General features: G+C 37.3%; 1 protein-coding gene across 4 annotated transcripts in view; it reads right to left on the minus strand.

The window, feature by feature from the left end:
• Positions 1-23,520, minus strand: part of KIF13A (kinesin family member 13A) — a 114,066-nt gene that overhangs the window by 36,543 nt on the left and 54,003 nt on the right. For all 4 annotated transcript variants that reach the window (XM_030497945.1, XM_030497939.1, XM_030497930.1 and 1 more), the window contains exons 5-16: positions 17,101-17,193; positions 16,410-16,590; positions 15,295-15,382; positions 13,828-13,962; positions 13,169-13,281; positions 7,863-7,974; positions 7,250-7,462; positions 5,511-5,621; positions 4,141-4,275; positions 2,865-2,995; positions 990-1,076; positions 698-864 (exon numbers count right to left, since the gene is read on the minus strand). In XM_030497945.1, coding sequence (XP_030353805.1) covers positions 698-864; positions 990-1,076; positions 2,865-2,995; positions 4,141-4,275; positions 5,511-5,621; positions 7,250-7,462; positions 7,863-7,974; positions 13,169-13,281; positions 13,828-13,962; positions 15,295-15,382; positions 16,410-16,590; positions 17,101-17,193 — 1,566 coding nt within the window. The remainder of the gene's footprint in view (positions 1-697; positions 865-989; positions 1,077-2,864; positions 2,996-4,140; positions 4,276-5,510; positions 5,622-7,249; positions 7,463-7,862; positions 7,975-13,168; positions 13,282-13,827; positions 13,963-15,294; positions 15,383-16,409; positions 16,591-17,100; positions 17,194-23,520) is intronic.

Here is a 23,520-nt window from a genome sequence, read left to right on the forward strand (position 1 = left end):
AAAAAACCTGTACAAAGCATTTAGTAGTTTACCAAGCTCTTCAGCATTTCTTCATACCCTATCATATGAACTATAACTTGCCTCCTGGAAATCATGACAACGCCATATAGTTTTTTATAGACCATACCATGATTTTATATAGAATGTAAATTATTATACTGTCCAAAAAAAGCATCACAATAGGTTTTAACACAGATGAAATAAAATACTGAGAGTGATCAAGCATTAAAAATAGCGCTAGTTGATGTTTTGACTATCAGTTTGTTATTGTTTCTGTGTTTTTCTACGAAGGTTAAAATGGTGTCAGTAATATTTGATACAAAAGGATGAAACTAATTGAGCCGTGTCTGAGCACCCTTTTGTTTGCAGTAACTTGTAAACCCAAGAGGTTAGAGGGAACTGGATGATGATTTGACAGGCATATGATTACAACTCAGCTGCACTATAAAGGACAGTGGATGCAGAGATACAATTGTGTGTCAGGGCACAAACCAACTACTAATTTGTGCATACGTTGTTATATATATGTATGTATGTATCTACATGTACATATATTTTACACTGTTTCTGTAAAGTATCTTTTTCTGAAAAAGCTTCAATGGAGAAAGTATACCACTTATTTTTACCCAGAAATTAAGTTCCAGGCTGAACTTGTTAGACAATGCAAAAGAGCATTTTTATCTGGCAATTGCCTTACCATTACTATTCAGTGTCTTCATAATAACTTCCATTTGTGCAAACTCATAGTTGTAGTCTGGTTCTGAAGAAGCTTCACTAGCTGCATCCAGATCATGCTCTCCTAATGATGTTTCCTTCTCAGGGTCTTTCAGCCAATCTCGTCGTTTCCTCTTTGGTAAATTGATTCTGTGTAAAAATTGAAATTCAGTTTCTAAAAATGTTTATGCAGAGCAGTGGAAGAAAAAGAAAAAAAAAACAACACAAAACCAGGCTGAAAGTAAAGAGGCTGGAATATAAATATCAACTATTACCTAAAAAAGTGGTTGTTTCCCCATAATATTCTATCTCCATGCCATAACTGAGTGACAGAACATACCAGTGCACCATTTACACAGGATCTGAAAAAAAAAAATAAAATATACAATTTCAGTGAAATCCTAAAAATAGAAGGTGGAAAACTACCCACAAGATCTATGTTTCTCCCATCTACAGACAGTGATTTGTATCATATGATGCACAAATCTGACAGATTCTCATTAAAGAAATCAACAGGAAAGATGCCATTCTGATTTCTACTGTCAGAACTGAGCACAAAGCACCCTTCCCCTCTAGCTTTGGCTGGTACAACTCTTCAGTAAACACACAGACAGGGTTGCTTTTAATTACACGGTTTTCTTTAAATGCCCATGTCTCAAACTGGGTCACTGCCTGTTTCTTATAAACAGTCTGTAAACTTGGATGCATGTGAATCCTGTTGATAAAGCTACCCAAGACACAAGTTAGCCAACAGAGAGTTGTAAAACATACCGTTAACATACTCTGCATCCAAGCGTAAGAAAAGACCCTTAGATCCAAGTTTCATTCTTTCAACAAATGGAGTCTATTATTAACAAGGGTCTATTTTTGTGAACATCTGGTATACTGCTATATTTGTATTTAAGTCTCTTTGTATTTAAGTTTCAATCACAAAACGGGAAAAACGGAGCTGTTGAACTTTTGCATATGGAAGTCACAAAGCAGAACATTTTATTTGAAAGGAAAAAAAAAGTAAAATAAAGCCTTTTCAGATGGAGCATTCTGAATTCAGCTGTCTCTCTCAAGTAAATCAACACAAACATGCACATTTGACTTAAAGCCAGATTTTCATTTATTTTATTTTTTTTTTTACAATGAAATCCTGGTAACTAAATCTCTGTTGACACTCGGATCTTAAGAACAGCTACTTAAGCATTGCAGATCAGGCACGAGTAAAACAAAATATGTTTTTTTCCACTGACTTGTGCCTTTGTTCTTGCCAGTCAAAATGACTGATTTCCAGTACAGTAACTCTATCACCACAAGTCTGAACCCCATCTGTTTGGAATTTTGTACTGCAGGCTGCAGAAGAAAAATACAAACGCTAAGAGGTATTTTACTGAAGGTACAGCAAAAGAGATCAGATTTTTTAAAAGATGTCTCTCAAATCTTTGTTTCTCATTCAAATACTTATATATACATTATTTAGATATTCAAGATTTCAGATAAGCAGTATGACTACTAAATAGAACAAAGGTACTGCTTATCACATGCCATTGGAGATGAAGTGACAGACATTTACAATTCCACCCAAGAAGCCACAGTGCCCCCAAAATGAAAAATTAAAATACAGAAATAGAAACAAAAGGAGAAACGTGACTTCGCCCTGCATATTTATGAGGCACAACAGTAATTAGATTTAGAAAATAAAGATCTTCAGATCTTCACAAACCTCTTTCTCACAAAATGCTGGGCTTTATAACAGAAACTATTCATGAGGCACAATTTACCCTCTCCCATAAAGACACAGCTCACTATCCCATTCCACAGGTCGGGATAGCCAGCAGCATCTCAGTGATCTCATTGCCACCCAAGATACAGACAAGCAATGGTCCCTCATTCTTATTGGATACTTTCTTGTGATGGTTTATTCTGACCCAAATCACTGATAGCCTGTTACGCTACAGAGTAGGTGGGTGGGTGTGTACACATGTGGGGAAATCTCAGTTTTACTACTCAGTTTCACTTCTGAGTATCTAAGTCACCTATACTGAAGCTACTCATTGATCAGAACACAAGATGTTTCTGACTATTGAAAATAAAAATGCATGCAAGTTATTTTCTGGTAAAGACAAGCAAACACTTCACTGGAAAGTGCTGATCTTCCTTACCTTGCATTCTCTTTTGGTGTGAGTGTAACTTCTCCATCTAAAGCAACATCAATCTCACAGTGTTCTGGTTGGATTCCTATACCAAAGAGCTGTATATCCTGAGAGGTATCTGCACCAACTCTTGTGTGATCCTAGAAAATAAGCTGTTACTAAGAGACAAGTAAACTATCACTGTTTATATAACTAAGAAAATATTAGCTAAAGCATTGAGACTACACAATCTACATGCTCTCCTTTGCTAAGCACTTCTGTCGAGCAGAAATGGTGCCACAGCAGATTTGAAGACTGTAAAGGTCACACAGAAAAGTGTTCTTCTGCTCTGCACTTTATTTTCCTATGTTTTTAAATAAAGCAGACTAAAACAGTTGACACAAAAATTGCTATTTAAAAATACTCTCAAACTATGCTTGCATACAAGCAATAAATGCAAACAGTAAAGAAAACCAGCCATATCATATAGGCATAGATGAGGACAACATGGATAGTAAAATAAGGTGCACAGAGCTGGCTGCTTTTCAGAAAATAGCTAACAGCAACTCAACTAAACATACTGATCTCTACATAATTCCAAGTCATATTGCAAATTCTACTGAAATACTGGACTTTGCTGCTGTTGGAGAATTGTGATTTGCTACTGTTCAAATACAGAACCCTATCTTGGCAGAAAAGTAATTATAAAAATAGATAGGATAGTCTTTCATATCTTACTCACAAGGAGCTCACGTCTTCTTACAAACTCACTAGGTTTGTATTTGACACTATTTCACTTGGACATGAAACTACGCTAAACAGAATGGTATGAAAGCTAGTGGCGCTAGGAAAATACATTTCTGTAAATTTTTACCAGTGCTTTTTTCCCCCTCTTTCTCTTAAGGTTTTCTGTCATGGAAAACTATGTTTACTCTTACTGATTATTACTAAACATCATCTCTTTATGATTAACTCATTAAGTATTTAAAGCAATCCTCAGTTCACTATCAAAAGGAAGCATCTAACATGAGGCTCTCAAAGTTCAGCCCAAAAGGCGATTCTACCCGCATATTGCCTGGAAGAGCTAGAATTTATCTCAACACTAGCACGCATTGAGCACTTCTCCCATTGTTGGCAATCAGGAGATCAATTAGGAAAACAATGAACCTGGGAAACCCATCCTATTTTGCTGCAACTAGTCTAAAAAAAAATCTAAATTTACCCTGAGTAACAAATTGAGCCAGAAATTCAAAACAAGAAAGAAGTGTCCTTTCATTCCGCACAAACATCCTGTTTGCATTCTTACCTTTAAGTAGTAAACCAAAAGCTCATTGAGTGCAGGGTCTGCATTCAGATTCACCAGGTAACACTTGTCATCCCCAACCTTAATACCAGAAGACTCAAGGGAAATTCCCATACTCTCTAACTGTCTTTGCCTCTCCTGCAAGCACAAAAATAGGTTAATCTTGCCTGCTAGAACACATAGAGACAAGTACAGCAAGTAAATGAAAGCAGACCAACTAAAGCTGAAGGTGCACATGCTGAGCACATACTCTGTACGTCACTACCAGAAACAGAACTTAAGACATTGGTCGAGTACCATAAGCTGAATAGAGTTTATTTTTACACATCAACAATAAAAAGTTAGATCTAATCCTCAAACATCTGCTTCCCTAAATCGAAACTTACCTGAGTAGCCCTATTGATTTTATTAGAGCTACTCATAAGTAACACAATGTGGCTTTGAAACTCTATGTTAATTAAAAACTAGTCTCAGTTGCAATTACTTCAAAGATAATCACAGTCATAGATCATTTAGAATATAGCATGCCCCAATTTAGGTTTATTCATTTGCAGTATTTTTATTAATCCAGCTAAAGCATCTACTTGCTCACACATATTTTGCTTTGCTGCAGTTTGGGGATTGGGGTTTTTTGTTTGCCTGGTTGGGTCTGGTTCCACCCCCACACCTTTTTTTCTTTTCTTTTCTCTTTTATTTTTATTTAAACAGTGGTTGCACCAGACGTTGCTTTTGGAATACTAGGATTAGAAAGGGAAACCAACAATACTTTTCTCCAAGCTATACATGGTGGAAATTATGTAAAAGTACACTAGAATCTGGAAGTCTTATTTTAAGTACAATATATTTAAGTACAATAATAATGAACAATCTCTAGTGAATACACATAAACATTTTCTTTCTCTGGCTGAGAAGTCACTAAAAGGAAGAGCAACAAATACCACCCAAAATTCTGATCCTTTTGTAATTCTTCATTTTCCTAGCCACTTCAAGGGAAACATGCCCAAGACCCCACTGTGGCCTTATAAATAAATGAGCTGTTTCATTTTAAAAGCAAGTATTAGTTTTTATCAATGATATCATGACTCAACTACACTTATTCTAATAAAATTTCACCTTAAAAAAAAAAAAAAAATTCAACCAAAAAACCCCCCCGAAACAAAAACCAAACAAAAAACCCCACCACAAAACCCAAACAACAACAATAAAACCCACAAAAACCAACCCCAAACAAACAAGCAACGGAAAAGACAAAAATCCAGAGGAATTTTAAAGAGCTGGTGGGAAAGACAGCACAGTCCACTAAAGCTCATGAAATTCAGCTGACTTGCACTATATGAGGATGTGGCCTTTCCTCCTCATAATTTCTGAAATACCTGTGCAATTTCTTCTGTCTTCCTTAGTTTTTCTTCCCAGGTGACTGTTAGTTCTTTTATTAGTTTTTCAGATTCTTCCAATTTCTCCTTCAGTTCTGGTGCCTTCATGGCCTAAAAGATAGAAATTAAAACCCTCAGCTAAAACCCTCAGCTACTCTACCACTGCAACATCTGCTTCCACAAGGAAACAGAACACAGCAACATAATGTGAAATGCAGCACGTATAGATTTCAACTCTATCCCCAGGTTTTTCATGGCAGATGATGAAGAAACAGGTCACTTGCAAAGGAAGAGGAAGGAATCAACCTATAATGGGTACAAATGTGAAACTGCTGAAAATTGACATAGCTCCAGAGGCTAATGGAACCAACAAAATCTCTGGGCCTGGCCACTCAAGCTTCAGTGTCTGTATAAAAATATCTAAGTATTTTAAAACTTTAAGTCTCAGCTGTCTGAAGTTCAACTGTAAAGTCTTTCTTCTAACAGTAGTTTCAAACACAAATTCCTCTCGATATTTAGCCTTCCATTCTATCTTTGTTTCATAAGTGTTCCTAGAGTTCCATTAAAGTTTTCAGACTGACCCTGCTGATGACCTTTGAAGGAAGGCATGCTCTGGAGGTAATGACAGGCTTCTCATTTCACAACAGGAAACAAAAGCAAAGGGCTTGAACACATCCAGGCTGGCTGGCTCTACGTAACTGTTTTTAACAGAAGGTGTAAGAGGAAAAACTTAAAAAAAAAAAAAAAAAAAAAAAAAAAAAAAAAAAAAAAAAAAAATAGTAAGAATTTGGACACCTTCCTGCTGATTGTGTTCAGCCACAGTCTGCCAACATAATTAATAACATGCTACAATAATATTTTCCAATTTAAAATATGGGATTAAAACAGATTTTTATTTAAGAAGAAAGTGAATGGCTCCTTTTTCTTAACGCCTATTTTCCCATTTCAGCCTGTAAGGAATTGTTCATACAAGAAACACTATACCTTAAATGAATGTGAAGTTTAAACACCACACATTTACCCTCAGATACACTTCTGTTCTTTTTCCACCAGTATTTTGTGTCTTGCCTGAAAAGATCAAAAATATTTTCCCAGTGCAATGCCTGATTTCCCCAGATATCACCAAGTAAGCTATCCTACTCTGATACTTGACTGTCCAACTACAAGTATAAATCTAAGACAAGCCGCAATCACACAGTGTTATTTGGTAAGGCAGAAAAGCAAATTGCTGATGGTTTCAGTGCTGCGATTTTCACTATTTTTTTAATAGATTTTTACAAATGTCAAGTGTCCCATGTATTTTGTGGTCCAATACCAGATTTACAGCTTTTCATTTTTCCATTTGACATCATAAAATTACATAGTCCACCAATGCAAAAAAAAGTTTGCTAGTAAGTCTACATAATGAAGTTGTACTCTAGTTCTTATCTGTGCTCCATCAACCGTTGCTTGACATGAAAGTCTCCAAGAACAGACTATTCTGACAAGGGTCACCATCAGTACAATGTCCTCATTTAAAAGTGATTAAAACTAAGTAAAAATTTTGTTGGATTTATTTCAGGAAACAAAGTTAACTGTTTAAAACAGAAAAAAAACCCCAACAACCCACAGAAAAACCCTGAAGTGCAAGACTCTTCCTTTCCTCATTTTGTAAGATTTAAACAGAAAACTAGTCTTCCAGCCAGATTTTGACATTTCCTTGGGAAACTCAGTTTACATTGTACTGTGAATAGTGTTACCTCAGCTTGCGAGAGCTGTTCTTTCAGTTTTTCAACTTCTTCACGTAGTTCTCTGATGACCCTAGCATTTGGATCTTCATTCACCACAGCATGATTAACTATCCTTTTGGCTCTATCTGCATATCTCAGAGTAGAGAGTGTTTCTTCGTAGTTGTCTGCTGCTGGACTAATTGTGGCTATCATGGCAGTTTGGCTGTTTCCTCCCAAATTGTCCTGTAGAGTACATCCACAGAAAGTCTGAGGGTTAAAAATTGTTCTGAGACTATACAATGTCTTTACAAAGATACTTAAAATACAAAGCTTACTATTTAGACACTGAAAGGTACTCTGGATATAAACTAACTAGTATGATCCATAAATATTTCCAGCCACCTCCACCAGCTTTGATTCCACCACAACTGAAAACAGCCAAATAAGACTTCACATAGAATTCACACAAGATCCAATAACGTCTCTATTACTCGGAATAACTTATAGCTAATAGACCTTTGTAGCTCGTTTCTGTAAAAAAGATGAAAAGTCCACATACACAAAGGTATGCTACAATGATCCTACAAACTATTAGGCTGACATCTTGTGAACATCTTGTGAGAGAATGGAAAATATTAATTACCTTGAGAAGCCAAGTGAGTACAGAGTCTCTGTAAGGCACAAACTTGTTTTTCCCCTTTCCTGCTGCTTGGTCAGCAAGTGATGATATAACCAAGCCTAGTGTTGAAAGTGATCTATAAATGTAACACAGTAGAACAGCTTTAACACATATTCCAAATGTAGATCTAATAAAACACAGAAAAAGGGATTTGCTAAAGATTTCAATTTGTACTCTGCAGAACCACACACCCAATTTTTAAAATATCATAGCATAATTTAAGTCAGAAATGACAACAGGAGATCAGTTAACCCATTGCTGAATACAGGGCAATATTTATTAATTATTTATTAAGTAATAATTATTATAATTAATAATTATTAAACAATTACTAAATAACTAATTATTTATTGGATAATTAATTAATTGAAATAATTAATTATTAAAGTTATGCATTTGGAAGAAAAAAATTGATATCTGCAGTGTTTCATCTCATCTGGTACTAAGACCAAGTTTAACTATTCAGGTATTTAAAATAGTTTGAAAAGTGTAAAGCATACTGCTTCACTACATGGAGAACCGTTGTCTTTGATTAGACATCTACTTTTCTCAGAGACTAAAACTCTTTCTATCCTGGACACTGCCTCGTGACTCTCCTACAAGTCAGCTCTGGCAGCACAGCACAAGTCCCCCCTCCCTAGGAACCATGTTTTAAGAGCACTGCTTCAACAACAGACTAAAACTGAGTAATTCTCTAGCTATAAGGAGGCATCCTCAAGACAAAGCCAGCTATGGCCAGGAGAACTAGTCTGCCTGGTGAACCTGTAACTAATCAGACATCACACAATAATGGAAGACTGCTCATTAGAAGAGACTGATTAGGAGGTCCCTTGATAAATGGGTTCTTATAATTGAGGTGGAGCCTCACTAGCTTCTTGTGGGGGAACAGATCAAACAATCTCCTAGGTACAAAAACATTGCACATTCATGAAAGAGAAAAGCCCCAGAATTGTTTAGCAGACAGCCACATCCCAAACATCGCTCGAGTCATGAAGAAAATAGAGATAACTCATTATTTTGGTACATGTACCACTTCTACCAACTGTAGAACTGTAACTGTACTAGCAACCTGTGCAAAATCTGTGCAAAGCATATGTGCATTATATAATCCAATTGTTATACAACCCTGTGTAAATTTTAAATGACATCGGGGCTCTTGGGGTGAGTATGTTTAAGATAATAAGCTAGTTCAGGAGCCTGAGAACATTAAACAGACGCCTCAAGGGTTTTAAAACAGACAGCGCTGAAGCCCAAGAGCATACTGTTCTGTCATGCTCGTGCCCATATATCCAGCTACTCTCTGTAACTACCAAGGAAAACTTCAGCAGCATCACAATTAGACAGTCAAATACATCTTTAATTTTACTGTTCCACTCCATCGAGTTTTCTTTCCAAAGCAATAGCACTATTTTAGCTGATAGGCAGTGCTTGCGCAATATCTGTGCAGCTTGAAACTACCAGTGGTTCAGAAATGACATTTCAAAACTGACAAAAATGTTGCAGAAGAGTATTTCAAGGAAGATATCTGAGGGTAAGGTAACAAGAACTATCACATGTGTCATGAAAGATGTCCCATATTACATATGGCATAAAGATAGCATAGACCTGAAAGCAAAATGGAAAAAGAAATTTAAGGACGGGCTATGCAATCTGGTCTCCCAGAAAGCACTCTATTTTGTAAATTCATCTATAGGACAACTTTCCAATTCACCTTTGAAAAATTCATAGCAAAAAGGACGGTTAGTTTTAGTTTGTAACCTAAACAAAAGCCTAACAACCTCTGAAAGCTTGTGGGGGGAGGACGAAGGAGGGAAAATTGGTTCTTGCCTCCAGCCTCCACAGACAGAGATGACAATGTGCTAAACATGAGAGTGCAAACAGAAGGATGCTCTATGCTGCTCCATAGCAACCTCCTCCTACAGCACAACTGCAAAGTACCACCAGCACACTCCCAATGGAGTCCATCTTCAAGGAGCATAACGTTAAAAAACCGCCCTAGCCTATTTTCCTGAGATTCCTCTTTCCCCTCTTTAAATGAGGGGAAATGTGAAAACCAAAGCCAAAAACAGAGGGAGAGGGACAAAAAGGACAGTCAGAAGGAAGATAGGAAGAACGGAGATCCAAAAATGCCTATCCCTGAAAACTATTTCACAACAGGGCTGCAACACTAATTTGAGTGGGCACTGCATTTTAATAAACAGGAAATTATAAGCTACAGTTTATTAACACACAATTAAAAGATGTGATAATATTTCTGCTCCTTATAAATACTGATTTTATTTTAAGACTGTTAACATCTGCAATAAAAACCAAACTGGAGTCATTCATGTATTCTGCTTGAGATTTCATAATACGAAGCTGTTTAAAGACTTTAAGGAAAGCAGTAAAAGAAATGGCTGCCCAACAAGATAATTACAGGACTGATCAGCTGCTTTGCTTCATGCTAAATGATGCATCAAAGATCCGTCATTACTCTGATCCTATCTCTCACTACTTATATAATGAATCAACTGGAAGGCCTAAGCTCACGGCACAGACTGAGGCAGTTCAGAAGTAGCACAGAGAATTTATGTAGTGCAAGAGCATGGGAAAGTGTCGTTTCTGCACACTTTCAGTTCTCCTTGTCCCTATTCCTCAGGCATGACCATGCTGGCCTTGCTAGCAGGTGGTGGGAAGTTTGCACACTCCCACCACCAGCCTGAGTCAGCCGTGTTCAGAGTGAAGTGGTGCTTCCTCACTGCAGGGAACAATTTTGTCCATGACACCCATTCAGGCCACTTCTGTACAATTTACCAAACTCTTCAATGAGCAGAATCCACCTTACTGTTAGTTAACTCTGAATACAGAAAAAAGCCTCCCTAAAACCAGATTGGAGCCAGACTTGTCCTAACGCATTCCTTCCCCGCCTACGTTTTAAAAGACTTCTTTTTGCATTCTCAAGTTAAAAAGACAACCGCTATGATTTTACTAATCAGAGTTAAAATTGCAGACTGCTCACAGAAAGTATTTTTCTTAGCCACTAATTGTCAGTTTGTTCATTCTGCTTCCTCCTACTATTGTATTCTAGATTTTCTTTGACTACACCACAAAGAGTTGTTAAGCACCTGCGTTTCTACACTCTGTATGGGAACTAGCACATCCTGGGAAGGAACAAGCACATACAGCTTTCCTATGAGGTATGGCAAGTTCCCCAGAACCCTCAATAATAAAGAGCATATGCCCAGTACCTTCACCAAGGCAACTCTTCATCAGCTCTAAGAAAAACCAGAAGTAATCTTTATTACAACTTTATGAAGATTTTAACAAAATGACACAACTCTCCATTGTTTCAGGAAGCGGGAGCGCAATCCATCGCATCCCCTCTGCAACATGCTGTCCCAAGATAGGAAAGAGGATGATCTGTGGGACCAAGAGGGCAGCTACCAGGGCCCTAGCAAGGTTTCATCAGAAACAAAGAGCACAGACACCTGCAGAGACTGACAGAAAGTCACACTATACAGTTTTGTTGTGCACAGCTGAGTGTACTTGTTCCCTACCTTGTAAATACAGAAACAGGTACATTACTTTCACATTTTTCTTCAAGGCAATAAAATATAGCACAAGCAAATTTATTTGCCAGGTAATTTCAGCAGCTCTATTTTTATCTCACTAAACATCATACATGCTACCAATACATGTTACTGCTTTTTTATAAAAGAATAAAAAGTAATAAAAAAAGGAGCTGGCATGGTAAAGTATATGGTTTAAGTATACTGTATCACTCCAGAAAATATTGCCTTTCCCTAATAAGATGCATCACACCCAAGAGAACACCATATACAATGCTCTCTGAAGAACTAGTCTGATAAAACATGTATACCAATTTTGAGGCTTCCTGTGAAAGTCAGACTTTATTAAAGCTCCTAGTAACAGCAAAAATCTAACAGAAGACACCAAGCACAGCACTAAGAATTCTCTTTCGCCTACCAGTTCCAAAGGAGTTTTCAAATAAAAGATGGACTTTAATTAATAAATGGACTAAGAAATTCAAATTTATGTCATGCAAGAATTTAAATGGTGGGAAAATGTAGAGGTGTCTATTTTCTTTTTAAAATAGCTTTTACAGAAAAGTTTGGTGCTTGCATCTGAAGTCCTGTGTTGTCAAAGAGGTTCAGCATGGGCAGAACAGCCTTCCCCTACTGCATCAATACCGTAAAAATTTAACACTGAGTAAACATCCTAACAGGAACAAGTGTCTTTCTGTATCTATAGCTACACTTCCAATTTGTTAATAGCTGTTGGGAGAGTTGGCATTTGAATTCTTCCTCAAGAAACATTTAATTTCACCTTTGTTTATGCAAAATACAAATACAGTTTCTAGTAAAACCAATCTGAATTTAACTAATAACCTGTGGGGTAAAGGTGCTATACCTGCCATTGGGCAGACACATAATTTTGTTTCACAAGGACTACTCAGTGTGGCTACCAATATGATATATTAACCACAAAGTAAATTAGAAATTAAGCTAGAAAGAGCAAACATGTTCAAACTCTAAAAAGAGGTAATTTTAAATCATTTTAAGTATGAATGCTGTTCAAACACTCTTTGTGCTGTCATTGCTGACTTAAAATACCAAAACATTTTGTAATATTTTAAAATTACATTGAAAAAGTAGTGGCTTTTAATGTAACAGTTGAACTCTTTCTTTCCCAGGAAAATTAGTATATTTAAGACAGCAGTAATAGTGTGCTAAATTCTTGCTTTTGGGCAGTAACACAGTAATTACGGTAAAAAAGTGCCTTGAAACTTGTCCTTGCTTGAGTACAAATGCCCAAGGCAATGCTAAACTAACACAGCTTCATTCTGATCCGGTTTTCTTAAACTATGAATTATACCCTTACGTATTTTAATACATGTTGGAACAAAGCCATTCAACTCTGCAACTTTGCATTCTTCCTTGAGCAGATGATGAGACAAAACACATGAGCCTGGGGACAGGGCGTATAAATGAATCACAAAAGGTATATACTTAATTAAAGAGTGCTGCTGTCACTTTTTCCAGATAAAATTCATACAGCCTTCATCTGAGTCAAGTATGAATCAGGGTCCCTATACCAATGTAAAGAAACACAGTGTTTAGCATGGAGCAGCTGAAAAAGCTGTATCAAACTGCTTCTGAGGAGGTCTATCATTTGAACTGACTTACAGCACACCAACAGAGGTGGCCAGGGGAATAACAGTGATTCTTACAAAGAGTAAGCTCTGCAACCTGCATATGCCAATGTCTTACTTGTTTATGTTGCTGCCTTCCTTCAGGCGTTCTCCTGCAGCTCCTGTTTTGGACACTCTTTCACTTCCAGCCAGATCTACCAGGCTGACCTTGCTGACCTTCTCTCCAGAATTCTGTGCAGATAGGACACGGAAGAACAACAGCTAAGAAACACTGGCACCAAGTGCTAACGTATCTGGCATTGGCCCCATTTCATAATAGTGAATAATAATGGCTTTTCATAATAACGCAGGTTAAAGTACCAAATTCAAGATACAAAAGAAGAAAGAATTGTTAGAGTTTTTATAGCTCTTTAAGAGTCACTCATTTATTTTGTAATAAGGGATGAAGCACTAATGAACCAGAATCAGCTGTATGGCAATACCAATAACCTTACTGGCAGAGCAGGCTATGAAAACATATAAACTTCAGCAACAGTTAACACCTAAGACAGGTTTCACGGTAACAACAGAATCTTAAGAAGTGACCCAACTGTTTATCTGGTGTGCTTCCTCACTCTTCCAGGGTTTTCTCAATCCTATGGTATTGCCAGTACTGCTTTGATTATTGGACCCCATGGCATTAAAAGTAGAAGCACAGCTAAACAGATAACACGTGGAAGAGGAAGGAAGGAAGAAGAATTCACCATGACTTCATAATTAATCATCAGAAATACATACACCAGAATGCAGGTCATAAAGTGTCTGAGTCACTATAATATTGAATACAGCATGAGAGCGGCTGCTTTCTTCATTCATGTTGGTTGCAGCAACTGTTCGTGATTTGTTTCCCTCCGACATCAGTGACTCAATATCCTAGAGCAAAAAGAGTAAAAAGTGATGCTAGGATAAAAGCACATATTGTGCTTGCTGAACGAAATACCCGTCTAGATGGAAGGGTGTGTACACGTGGGACAGAGGAGGAGGGGAAGGCAGAAGTAATGAGAAAATTCTTTGCACATTCTGAGGTGTATAGGGACAGAGGGTATGCAATTCCACAGAATGATGATAGATCACATCTGCTATAAGTGCTACACTTAAAAAGCTTTTCAACTACAGGCAATGCACCTTCTCCTTATCTGCTGCTAAAATATTTTGGCCACATCCACATTACAAATCACATTGTTTAATGCCAGTAATCAGGCCAGCACAAGTGAACTTACACAACTGAACACAATGCACCTCTTCACTGAACTGCACTTACACTATCTTCACTTAATTGGCTCAAAGGGTTACCTCACTTGGAGCCTGGACCTTCTCAAATATATAAAACCAAAGATGACTATGCCGAGTCTGATATATGTGCTTGCTGAGTCTGCCAAGACAGTTTCATAAAAGTCATCAGCCAAAAACTAATTACGAATAGATTTTTCTAGAATTTGAACAAAGAAGGTGTGCTTTCAAAGCATGCAGTTCACCATAAAGAGCTGCAAAAGCAGTTTTTACTACTCTATAAATATGTACAGATGCTTCAGAAAAATAAAAATCCTCATTAAAAAGCTAAATGGTTCCCACATAGTGCTACACAGAGCACGAACGTTTTTTAAAAACCAACATTTACAAATTAACTTCCTCATAAAAAGAAGCTTCCACAATTCAAACAACTGCTCCACTTTAATTATTTCCGTTGTAGCTATAGTAGTTCATTGGCTTCTACTTATTAGCAGACTTATTACTGACTTATTTGAACGTGTTTTGGTAACTCAAGTGGGCTCAGATGCTGCCATGATTTAATTTATGAATTATAAAAGCTATGTTGTAGCCTCTCCTGCAATACATCTGTATAAAATAAGAGGTTGTATTCAACAACAAAATCAAAAGAATGCATGCTGGAAGACTAACATTCTCATTTAGGAAGCTTCACATTCCATGTGCCAAGGAAACATTGTGTTCTTGATGTATACTGCATGCATCGAAAACAGCAAAATAGATACCGCTATTATATTTTTAACCAACATAAAGGCAATTCCAGTACTTTTACGTGAAATAAATACTCCTGAAGCATTAGAGAAGATCTTTGCAATTGCCAGACACCATAAATGCACTCAAGAACCAAAATGTCTGGATAGACACTAGTTTAGCTCTTGTAACATTCCTACTGCTTAGGTAAAAGATGTTATTATAAACTTGTCATTGGTTTAGACTTACCTCAAAGTTTGTAACAGCCAGCTGAGACAGGCCATCTACGTATGGTCCCAACACTTTGTGCTCTCGAACCTTAAGGGACTGTCGACTCCTATGAAATAAAGTAGACTTTACACACAATCCACTGGAATGAACTTTATTGAAAAACAAAAACTGCAGTATGAAATTATAAAAATCTTCCATATAATAGAAGTCAATTTATGCCTTTTAATTGTAACAGGAAGAAAAAAAGTCTTCCAGATTTTTTTAAACTCAAATTAACAATAAAGACTCAAATTAACCTAACCAGTTTTAATCTACATATGTCAATTACTTTTAACGCATCCTTCCACCCCAATATTTGTGGCTAGAACAAAAACTGAGATGCCTTATTAGCCAGAAAGAATGCTGACAAAAAAGGAAACAAAAGTCTTACTCTCCTCCCCCCAGCAATTTGCTAAAGCTTCAATTCTTGCATTTTCCACACTTTGTTGACATATATGTCTCAAATCTATCTTTTTAACTAACTTGCATACTTCTGCACCTACTGCAATTATGTTCAAAATATACCACATATAATCAATGCTCAGATGAAAAACTCTATCAAACTACTTCTTGTCTAGACATCTCCAAGCCAGAGAGCCTAACCGGTATTTTTGCATAGACAAAATGGAAGAAAGAATTCCATGAGTAAATTCTGAGGTATTACCTTTCCACATTCAAAAAGTTTGACATTTAAATCATGAGAACCAAGTTGGAAATAAGTTTCAAACTCCTTCTAGCTGATGAAAATTCATACATGAATATGGTCTGGATCATATAACACAAATACTCAGAATTCACTTGTACATTGTTCATATATTATTTGTTTGCATCATTCAATGGCATCCCAATATTTAAATTGATCCACACCAGTTACTACTTCATATATAGGCTTTACATGGATATTCTTTCCTTTCTAGTGTTTGACGTTTAATCTTTTCCAAAGAAGTCTTATACAATCTGGAAAAAACCAAACAAAAACACAAAAACCAAAAACCAAAACCAAACAACTTCTCAAGAACTTCCAAAAGTGATTGCTACTTTTATAGTTTCAGACAAAAATAAGGAAGGCTGTGGGACAGAGTGAAGCTACTCACCCTTTTGGGTCAAGCAGATCTCTGACTTTCTCATTGTAGATTTCCATATAGGACACTTCGACTTTAAAAGTATGAGATTCATTTTCTTCCACAGAGATTCTCTGAAATAAAGCACAACAGAGCCGTGGGATCAGACCCAGCTGCTCTGCATTGCCCATCATTGAAAAGGATTTTCCTGAACCTAAAGGAAAAAAGGAGAAGAAAATGCTTTAGAATGTAGTTTCTGAGCTACTCATCTGTTCATAAAAGCAAGTTTTAATTCTCTTTTTGTTCCTCCAGAAGCACATATCTGAACAACATGACATGCTATTCCAGACAGATAGCTTGCTCTTTGGACTCCAAGGTACAGGTAAACAAAAAGAAAAACGATCTTAAACGTGTTTTTTTTAGCACGGCTGTTGCTTGGGGCCCCTTTGAACACCCTCAAACATTAAAGACTGAATGAGCCTTTGGTATGAACTACTGCTTTCAGGTTTTGAAAGCAGCCCCAACAGGCACTAACTAGAACATATTTACAGAGCCGCTTTAAGAACTTTATATTGTCACTGACTGTGCTAAATGCTTGGCATTTAACATCATGATATCTCAAAATACAATTTTAAAATATTATCTAGATTAATATTTATGTTTTGTTCATCCCACTTCCCATGTGCATGAAAAGTATTCTTCCCCTTCAGCATACAAGACCCACCTGTCTGTCCATAGGCAAAAATACAAGCATTATATCCCTGAAAGGCCTTTTCAAGAATTCCTTCTCCAAGGCACTTGAACACCATTTCTTGACCTAGAAAATAAATATTTTAAAGTTTATTTTAAATGGCATAACAGACTAAAATTTTCTGAAAACAAGCAAAAAAAAGGTTTGCAAATTATTTATACTATTGAGTGCACTGATGAACAAACAAATGATTTCACGTACAACTGAGTGACAAGTTCAAAACCATGGCCTGAAACTAGTGTGTTTAAATGTATTGCTGATTTTCCTGTGAAGGAAGCAGTTCTTTGAGCAATCAAAATAAGTTGATTGCTTAGAAAATAAAATAAATGCCTAAATTTTGTATTATTTAAGTGTAAATTTTGCAATTAATATACATTCCTTATTCAAAAACTAAAATCAAGAGTCCTGTAACTGAATTGCAATGTAACCCATGAGTGAACTAGCATATTAGAGGTACAACAAATACCATGCTAGAAATAGCAGTAGTTGTTCTCTTGGGAACTGGCCTGAAGTCTCACCGTAAGCTATTACGATTCACCCCGTAACAAGGTGATGCTAGAACCAAGATGATATTCACTCTAATGACATTCAGGAAGGAAATGCGTATTAGGAGGCTGCAAGACTTTCAATAGGGCTGTTTGAGGCTGTATTCTGCCAAATCCACAGTTTGAAACATCAGCTGCAGAATTTCGTAGTCTGAAAATTGTCTCCCTGTGCCAGGCATATTTCAGATGCACTTCAATCTTTTAGATGTAGAAGATGAAAATAGGCATGGTGGTTGATTTTATTTTTTTTTAATAGGAAAGAATTTGTACACCACGAAGAAGGTCAATGGGTTGTTTGCTTTGAGTTCTGGTAAGAGAATTCTGATGATCAGTGTGTATACCCAAAACAAGCAGAGCTGAGCTAAAGACAGTATTTATACACCTTCTGATGTTTGGTTTTAATCTTACATTCACTGCCTGGTGACTTTCTGAACAGCTATGATCACTGCATCTCTCACTTTGTTAAGTTACTTTCAGCACTTGTCAGCTACAATAAATTATTTCGTACAGTGGATGCAATAATGACTTCCATAGTTCTCAAAATGGAACATACCGACATAAAAAAAAAAATCTAGCTATACCTTTATACATTGCATGAGAATATTTACACTCCATTATCCTTGAGTAACTGGTAGCCAGAGAATTTCTGCAGAACAACCTGCAGAATGATTTATAGGCACATAACTAGAACTACAAGTACTACATTACTTTCATTTTCTTTTAACTATAACCCAATTTCTCTTCTGCTGTAAAGAAAAAAATAGCTCAGTGATGCCCTATGAAATGGTCTTTGTGTATCTTTCCAGTTGATCTTCTAAAATTCCAAAGTGTCACTGCTCCTTGGATTAACACAGTTCAGATACGGAATTAAATACAGGAATACAGGAATTAAAACCAGAAGAGAATCTGCTGTACTCTGAAATAACTCCATCTCCTTCCCCATGCACATTCATTCACTTATTCAATAACATCTAGGCTGAGAGAGCACTGTTGAACAACCTGGAAACAACTATAGAGAATGTTAAACTATTGAAGAATCAATGAAGAAAATACATCAGCAGGATATTTTAATAAGAACATAAAATACAGAAAAATTTGCTTTCCAACCAGTTCCTGAGGGCCCATTTTGAAGTTACCAAATAGCAAAGAGGCAGGGAGCCACTTACTATCTTGCTGAGCAAGAACACAAAAATCAAGCAAAGATTGAAGCTGAATATAATTATTAAGAGACAAATATACATATTCTACAATAATTATGAGTGGAGAACAAAACCAGTTGTCAGAAGAGGAGAAAACTTCTGACTGGCAACAAACCAGTAACCTTCATGTTTTGCGGGGGGTGGGGGTGGAAAGGAACAAACAAAAAAACAGTAGATACCAAAATGTTATAAAACTGTGCATGGTCATAATAACCATAAGATAACTTAATGGTCAAATTAGTATGGGATAAAATAAGATCTGTTTTTAAGTGCACTAACAGAAAAGAACATAAGATGTTAAACTTTGATCATGGATATTTTATTGATTTGCTAATGCAATGCACTGTTGAGGGTAACAGCGTATCATCCATGAGATTTTGTTATTTTTCATTAAGAAACCTCACTGCTTCCCCATGAATTTAATTAGTGGGTTTGCAAACTGATTTAAAAAGATCTGTATTACACAGAATTATGTCTATGTGCACTTACAGTCAAAAGAGATAATGCAGTTCCGTTGTCTACACTACTGCATTTTTGTTTTGTTAAATAAACCTATACCGCCTGCAATTAACACTTTTGCTTATTTATAGGACTTCACTTCCACAGACACCCAGTGCTTAGAGGTAAGCAGAAGTTTTAACTTGATTCTAACTTAATTTACAGAAAAAGGGAGAAATACAGAAAAGAAAAACATACTCAGTTAACAGAAAGATTTCCCCTACACTGACCTTTATTGTCTTTAAGACAGGGTTTCCCAATCTTCCAGCTGGCTAAGACCATTACATTACAGTCTCACAGAGGCAACTAAAGGCTTGACACTGAAAAACCTGTCCCCTCTCCCATCTTCTGCTCAGAACACAGGCAAGCCTTAGGTGACTGACAGATGTGCAACCAGCCAAGCTGAGGAAAGCGCACCCAAGGCTGTCAGGGACCCTGGGTAAGCATACAAGCTGCCACTTCTCACCGGCAGGATCTCTCATCTGCTCAACCCGTCGAGGACTGGGGAGCTAAGCCTGGTGAATTCTCCTTACAGACGACAGCCTAAATAATCTTGTTTCCTTTACTTTAAAGAGCAAGACTGTTAACCTGAAATCATGCAGCAAGAAAGATTATCAATGTTGCTATATGCTCTACACCTCTAGTTATGGCCCATGTGGCGGTGCCCCTAATGCTGCAAGGCGCAAAACCCTAAGACATTGTTAGAGATGCTCTGCTAATCAAAACCTGAGAAACACTGGTGGATGCCCACTCAGTTCTGAAGACTTATATCAAGACAATAGGAAAACCTTTTCTGCTTTTACCAGACAGCTGTAACGGTCTTCATAGCCTCAAGACATTATCTGCGCATTTTGACAAGCGCAACAGCAAGCCTCATGCCAACAGTAGGGGGGAAACAGTAAATCTTATAAAGACCAAGTTAATAACTCTCAATCTCTCAGGCAGCCACTTCCAGGAGGAGACTGACCCAAGAATCTTTCCATCAGCTCTTAGGACTGAGTATTTTCAGTCCTAAGAATTCTTCACTAGGAGGATGGTGAAGCACTGGAGCAGGTTGCCCAGAGAAGTTGTGGCTGCCCCACTCCTGGCAGTGTTCAAGGCCAGGCCGGATGGGAATTTGAGCAACCTGGTGTAGTGGATGGTTTAGTTCCTTCCAGCCCTACAGGCAGGGGACTTGGAACTAGATAATCTTGATGGTCCCCTCCAACCCAAACCATTTGATGATTCTATGATTTTCACTCAGTGGTGTTCATCACTTTGACATGCTCTTGACATTCTTCCATAAACATTTCTCTTTTTTTGCAGTAACCATACTAAAGATACCGAAGACTTCAGCATTCAAAGTGGTATCTGCAACTTACCTGAAAGCTAAAGGAACCCATCCTCCTCTCAGATTTACATTTTTAACCTACATTCCTGGAACTTTCAAATGCCATGCTTGTGCTATCACTATGCATCAAGGGCATTTAGCATGGCACTTAGAAGCTAAAAGGTTTTTTCACATGTTGTCTACCTACTGAAATGGCTGGGTATTCCAACAGAAAAAATACAGAACAAAGTAAAGGTGGCAAAATATGGCAGTGCATATGTTAATAGTGGCTCTTAAATTATTAACAAACCTAAAATAAAGCCTCCACATTATCTACCCACAGAGCTGCATGCAAAAAACTTACGTTGGAATGTCTGAGCCAGAAGAATTATTAGAACATTTAAATTTGGAGAATATGTAAGATAAAAAGTCCCTGAAAACAGAAAGATAAATACCCTGACATGCGAAAATACAACACATAATTTTCAGAACAAGGAATTCAAGTATTCTTACATCTCTATGCTCTTTCTACTTCTCTTCCTCCAAATCATCCCCTTACATTTCCTGAAGCCCCAGTCAGGAAATCCAATTTGACAGTGCTGCTGGGGAAACCTCCACACTGCAGAGGAACCCTAGGACCCCTTCTCACAATCTGGAGAATTAAGCTATTTACAGATAAAGATTAAACATTCTCAAGTTCGCTAGACCGGTGACAGACAGCCGAGGAGAAGGAAGAAAAGGGAGGGAAGGAAGGAGGGCCACTCCCTTTCCAAAAAACTCCCTTTTAAAAAGGCAGTTGCTGTCTTTCTTAAGAGCTGCCCATTTAGCGACAAACATGTTCAAGTTGAACTGTCACAAAAATTTCAGTGTGTGGTTTTTAGATATCTAGTATTTCTAGTTCACACCAACCTGTCAATCTGAAATAGGGATAATTGTCTCATGTTAGCACAGATTCATTCAGCCAGGTTGTGACTGCAACGTTATGACACACCACTGCCATTCCTGAAACCCCCTCCCTTACATGGCAAAACCAGCTAGAACCAAGTAACAACTTGTTATGTACAACACCGAAGAATCAAGTCTCTTTAGGGCTTAATCTCTAAGACAGAACATTTGAATAAGCAAATCTTGACAGCAATAAATCACAGCTGGTTCCATGACCTCATAGTTACAATAAAACCTGATCTGTGGAGATCAGAATTATTAAAAGCTCTACTAGATAATAGTTTTTAAAGAATCTCACTAAAATGGGAAGACAGATGCCTATGGTTCACCTTAACAAGAACCTAAAAGCACAACAGCTACCATCATCTAACTACTGCAGTCTAACACTACAGTACTGACAAAACATTGGAGTCTTTAATGTTAGAAGCCTTAATCCACTAAAAGTTCTATAGTGCTTCAAATTAGGTGCTGTGTCTTAAGTGCCTGACCTATACAGCACTAAAGCCACACTGATTAAGTTCCCTCCAAAATGTGTATGTCAGATGTCAGCTGTGTGACATGAAATTAAGCCCCACATACTATGTAGAGGTTCCTCTTAAGAAAAGGAAAAGAGGAAGAGGAAAAAAGTCAAGGGAACAGCAAGAAACGGAAGGGATAGGTTTCTCCCATGTAACAGCTTAAATATTAGTCAGAACTACAGACAGACACTCATCCCTGCTCAAAATCCACAATTTACGATCTCTTGTGAGGGTAGAAGTGTACAGTTCTTTAAGGCAATTTGTTTCCTTTTAAAAGAGCTGCTGAAAGAGCAGTAGTCAGCGCATGCATTTCCTATAAAATTCAATCATAGCCCAAAGTCAGATGTTTAGCCTTCCAGGACAATGCAGCCTGCAGAAACACAGAGCTGAGATTTCAGACCAAATGTGATGCAGCTTAGGGTATTTCAGAAAAATCCACCAACAATTTGATACAGCATGGGTTCCTTGGAATCGACCTGCCCAAGTGCCACGGTAGTTATTTATACCATCTCTTGAATCCTTCCCAAACTGAAGGGTTTCTTTCCTTCCTTTTACAAATCCACTTCATTGCAGACTTCAATAGGCTCTTACTGTTGTCTAGGCTTGTAAAAAGAATTCTTTGTTCTCAACTCTGAGAATTTCTCAATGTCCTCCTCTACACCAAAAGGCTGAGCTGTTATTTGCCTCTGTGAGCTGTTCAAGGCAAGCAGGTGCTATCCATGAACTGACTCTTGAACTATTCAAGTCAAGAAACAAACGGCAATAAGAAGCTATTCTGCTTACTCTCAAAATACCTCTCCTGCAGCCTGTCAGGCAAAGCTCCAGCCCTTTTCCAGATCAAGGCAAACTCATTTTATCCTATAAGCAAATTTCCCTCCCTCCTCAAAAATTTATTTCATTGACCTATTTTTGTTTTGTTTTTCTGATAAGAGGTTCATATTCTCACCAAATACCCAAGTATGTCTTTCAGAATTAAACAGTCAAAAAAGGTGCAGGAGCTAGCATCTGATGATCGGCACAAACCCAAAGATTATAACTGTTCCTTGCTTGGAACAACACAGCCACAAATTGTTCAGAAGCACAGAGCATCAGTATTCAGAGTAATTCTCCCTCTATCTGCTAACTCATTGAATTAAAAAAAACAAAACAAAAACCAAACCAAAACAACACCACACACACACAAAAGAAACCACCCATCCACTTTAACATCGATTATAAACACTTCCTTTCAGTCTTAAAGCAATTCAGAGGGTTCTGCATCTTTCAATCTCTAAGATGTGATACTAAGTTGTTAAAGAGCCTCCATCTCCTACAGCATCTGAAACCAAAGCACACTTCCACAAAGGTCTTGTAAAGAGCTTACTCCTCTTCTGTGCTCC

This window comes from Strigops habroptila, chromosome 1 (assembly GCF_004027225.2).
Source record: "Strigops habroptila isolate Jane chromosome 1, bStrHab1.2.pri, whole genome shotgun sequence".
NCBI lineage: Eukaryota > Metazoa > Chordata > Aves > Psittaciformes > Psittacidae > Strigops > Strigops habroptila.